This window comes from Salvelinus namaycush, chromosome 9 (assembly GCF_016432855.1).
Source record: "Salvelinus namaycush isolate Seneca chromosome 9, SaNama_1.0, whole genome shotgun sequence".
In the NCBI taxonomy this organism is placed as follows: Eukaryota; Metazoa; Chordata; class Actinopteri; order Salmoniformes; family Salmonidae; genus Salvelinus; species Salvelinus namaycush.
Genome location: NC_052315.1, coordinates 35,710,963 through 35,715,441, shown reverse-complemented (window position 1 = coordinate 35,715,441; position 4,479 = coordinate 35,710,963). Strand labels below are relative to the sequence as shown.

At 51.2% G+C, this 4,479-nt stretch overlaps 1 protein-coding gene across 1 annotated transcript; it reads right to left on the bottom strand.

Moving 5' to 3' along the window:
• Window positions 1-529: 529 nt before the first annotated feature.
• lrrn2 (leucine rich repeat neuronal 2) lies at window positions 530-2,284 on the bottom strand. The gene is made up of 2 exons (XM_039000409.1): window positions 825-2,284; window positions 530-719 (listed from the first exon to the last, which is right to left on the bottom strand). The coding sequence occupies exons 1-2, from the start codon at window positions 2,282-2,284 to the stop codon at window positions 530-532; spliced, it is 1,650 nt and encodes a 549-aa protein (XP_038856337.1).
• Window positions 2,285-4,479: the final 2,195 nt, after the last annotated feature.

The window sequence follows — 4,479 nt, the reverse complement described above, 5'->3', positions numbered from 1 at the left end:
CCTGTGCCCTAGTGTAAGTAAAGAGGGTGAGAGTCCTCTCCTGAAGTTCAATCGCTGGGTTAGGGTTAGGTGGATAGGTTCTGGGGATAGAAAGCAGTACTGCAGTTTGATTGTCCTCTTTATACAAACACAAACAATGTCAATGTGTATGCATATATACTGTAATATATAAATACATATCTGATTGTACATCACTGCCCTGTCATATGTTCTATTTACAGGCCCCATTGCTCCCAAACCATTCCCGCAAGCAGCTCCAGATTCAGAACCAACATGTCCCAGCTCCGGCAGGACATGTGGTTCCTGGATCGGGCTTCACAACCACCTACAATGGTACCGCCGCCAAGAGCGGTAGCCGTATCTATCCTATAACCCGTTATCTTTGGAAACGTTGGACTGCAAGTAAGTGTGTGTGTTGTTATATCATCAATTATTTATATAGCTAGGCTTTATTCGTGTGTGTGCTTCTCATCATGCTTGCTGTCTTAACCCTTGCCCTGACCTCCCTCAAAACCCTCTCCTTCAACTCCTATCCTCTCCCCTCCAACATCCTGTGCCTCAAACCCCCCCTCCCTTGCCCCTGCACCCCTACAGTCACACTGTGAGTGTCGGCCCCCAGTGTATTCTCAGCCACACAGGTGTACAGACCCGCCTCCTGGGCCGTCACCATGACAATCTCCAATGTCCCCTCTGGCAGTAGCCGGTAGGCAGTGGAGGAGGGAGAGGAAGGGGTGAGGACTGAGGCATTACCAGATGCTCGGCTGGGTGATGGGGAATGGTAAGAGGATGTCTGGCTGGATGCAGGCTTGGTGCTGTGGGTGTGGCTGGATGGTCCTAGTCTCATTCCAGAAGGAGTGACCCAATAGATTGTGGGCTGAGGCTCTGCCAGTGCGCGACAGTGCAGAGCCAGCCTCTCCCCCTCTCTCACCCCCATGTAGTGAGGAAGGATACCAGGGGGGATGAGGGGTAGGCAGGAGGCTGACATCTCGGTGATTGACACCTCCCTCACACTACGAGCCCTCAGCTCTGGAGGCTCAGAACACAACGTGGCCTGGGGCTGGATAAACCTTACAGCCTGCGGCATCTGTGTATCTGTGTGAGGTTGCTCCTTAGCCACCCAACGGAACAGGCAGTCACAGCGGAGGGGGTTGGAGTACAGGCTGACCTCCCTCAGGCTGGGCAGAGACAGGACAGTGTGTTGGTGCAGAGCGCTCAGAGCGTTGGAGTTGAGCATCAGACTTTCTAGCCGGCCCAACCGAAGGAAGGCCTGGGGGTGGATGTAGGACAGCCGGGGGTTGTTGGTGATCTCCAGCTTTGTGAGCTCAGGCAGGTTCTCCATGGCTGCCCTCTCGATGGCCACCAGCTCCTCCATGTTGTTCAGACCCAGCTCTGTCAGGTGGACCAGGTCCCTGAAGTCCCCTGTCTGAACCACACTCAGAGGGTTCTTGTTCAGGTCCAGGAACTTGAGGCCCGGGATCCTCCTCAGAGCCTGTGTGGGGACGGTGGTGAGGAGGTTGTCATAGAAGGACAGGCTCTCCAGACTGTCCAGCCCCTCCAGGGCCCTCTCAGTCAGCCCCTTCAGCCCCATGCCCCCCAGCACCAGGCTGTGTAGAGACCCCAGGTCCTGGAATCCCCGGTCAGGGAGGACCTCCACTGGGTTTCCCCCCAGCATCAGCACCTGGAGGCGGGGCAGGGGAGTGAACCAGCGGGGCTCAATTGAGGTCAGGTAGTTGTTGTTGAGGTGCAGGCGCAGCAGGAAGCCCAGGCCGGAGAATGCTCCAGGAGCCAGGTAGAACAGCCGGTTGTGGCTGAGGAAAAGCTCCTGTAGGGCGGGCAGGGAGGAGAAGGAGGCAGGGGGCAGGAACCAGAGCTGGTTCTCCTCTAGGTGCAAGGAGAGTAGGGAGGGCAGGGAGGCAGCCTGGGGCTGGGTTAAGGTTAGGGTTCTAACACAGCTGAAGCGGTTCTGAGACAGGTCCAACTCGGTGAGGTTGGGGAGTGTGTGTAAGAGTGGTATCTCCAGGGCAGACAGCAGGTTACTCTGCAGACGGAGGGTGTGTGTGTCTGGGGGCAGAGGAGAGGGGAGTTGGGTTAGGAACAGGTTGTTACAGTCCACAGTAGAAGCCTCGCAGGACACTGACTGGGGGGAGAACCAGGGCTTCATCTGACACACACACCCTGTCGGGCAGGAGACCCGCCATGGCAGGGAATAGACTACTAGAGCACTGGACACCCACACCCACAGGATCAGCTGCCTCTTCAGTAGGACCATTGACACCCTCAGCATCCTCACAGCAGAGAGGAGTTGATTCAGAGGAGTCGATCTATAGGAGTTGATTCAGAGATGTTGATTCAGCGGCGGCAATTCAATGGTGACTGACTCAGTGTTGTTACAAAGTTACAGCGCTGTAGGAATCTACTGTTGCCAGGTTACAGTGCTGTAGGAATGTATAGTGTTGTGGATTGTCTAGGTGACGGTCTCTGTGGTCAGACAGTCGCTGTCACATTGTGGCGACATGTGTATTGGGCGTGGCTCTGTACACACTCTGGAGATTACCTGTGAGAGAGACAGACAATGGGTCAAGGTCAGGTTTATAACACATTTAGAAAGCCAGTGTGAGAGGGAGGGATTTAAAAGGAGAATACCTCCTGTGTTTTCAACTGTCCATCAACCATCAATCAACCATCAATGTGTGTGTTTGTGTGTGTGTGTGTGTGTGTGTGTGTGTGTGTGTGTGTGTGTGTGTGTGTGTGTGTGTGTGTGTGTGTGTGTGTGTGTGTGTGTGTGTGTGTGTGTGTGTGTGTGTGTGTGTGTGTGTGTGTGTGTGTGTGTGTACTGATGACCACCAGTAACACCTAGTGGCAGTGGTCACCAGTAATGACAACAGAGGAAGTTTGAAATAACACACACACACACACACTGGAGAGAAAAGGGGAGAAGAGGAAAGGAGGGGGGAAATATCAGAAGGGGAAAAGGGAATAGAAAGGAGAGGAGGTTGTCTTGCTGTAGCTGAGACCTGGAACTGCAGTAGGAGGGATGTAGCTGAACTAGCTATACGTACTGACAGAGACATGGAGGAATGGGAGAGAAAAGAGCGTGAGAGCGAAGAAAAGGGAATGACGGGGGATAGAGAAGAGGGAAAGGAAGGCAGTGAGGGAAAGCAAGGGGGGTGATAAATACAAATAGAGATGCATCCCCCTGCTGCCACGCAAACACAAACACACACCACACACACAACCACACACCAAACACAAAAACACGCCACAAACACATACACACGCCAGAGTCTCAGCACACGTATGAGCTGACAACACTGTGACACACCACAGGTGCCACTCTTCTCACTCTACTGCTCTGTGTGTCTGTCTGTGTCTAACCCAGACATGTCCTAGCAAACAAACTCACGCAATTATGTCCAAACATTTGCAGCTCTCGGAGAAATAGTCCTTACCATCAGATGAGTATCGTTGACTGCATGCATCTCTCGATCTTTCCTCTCTCTCCTTCTGTGCCTCTTTACCTCTCCTCAATCTTTTTACTTTGTTGTTTTTATCTGGGAATATTCTGTCAGCTTGTCTTTTTCTCTGTGTTCAGGGCAAGCTCGACCCTAAATCGTCATTCTTTCGATTTCTCTCTCCTTAAAACATCTGTATGTCCTTCTCTGTTTTTCTCTCTTTTTAAAATATCCCTGCTTTTCTCTCTGAGGCTGTGGAGAGAGATCTCTACAGGATGAATCTGCCTACTGCCTCTGCTCTCCCCAACCCCTCTGTATCTTTGTCAGTGTGTATGTGTTCTCTCTCTCTCTCTCTCTCTCTCTCTCTCTCTCTCTCTCTCTCTCTCTCTCTCTCTCTCTCTCTCTCTCTCTCTCTCTCTCTCTCTCTCTCTCTCTCTCTCTCTCTCTCTCTCTCTCTCTCTCTCTCTCTCTCTCTCTCTCTCTCTCTCTCTCTCTCTCTCTCTCTCTCTCTCTCTCTCTCTCTCTCTCTCTCTCTCTCGCTCGAGCAGGAAAGACAAAGATGAATTAATATGAGATTCTGTCCCTCTACTCTCCAATGCCTCATAATTGCAGGCTCAGTGAGCTTTACATTTGAGTTATTTAGTAGATGCTCTTATCCAGAGCAAATTACAGTTAGTGCGTTAATCTTAAAATAGCTAGGTGGGTCAACCACATATCACAGTCAAAGTAAGTACATTTTTCCTCAATAAAGTAGCTATCAGCCTAAATAAATAGATATAGTTGGGGTGGGCGCTGTGGGATTATTTAAGATGCTCTTTTAAGAGGTACTCCTAGCTTTTGGAATAGCGCACTGGTTTGCTTTTAGAAAGTGGTTTACTGGAGCATAGCTGCTGGCCACATAGACAATGAACTATATGAGCTTCAGTGCACTGAGTTTGCCCGCGTGTGTGTGTGCAGTAAAGCAGAAGATTCTATCTTCTCTTTCTCTCTCTCCAGCAGTTGCACCTCTCCCCCCTCCTCTTCCTTC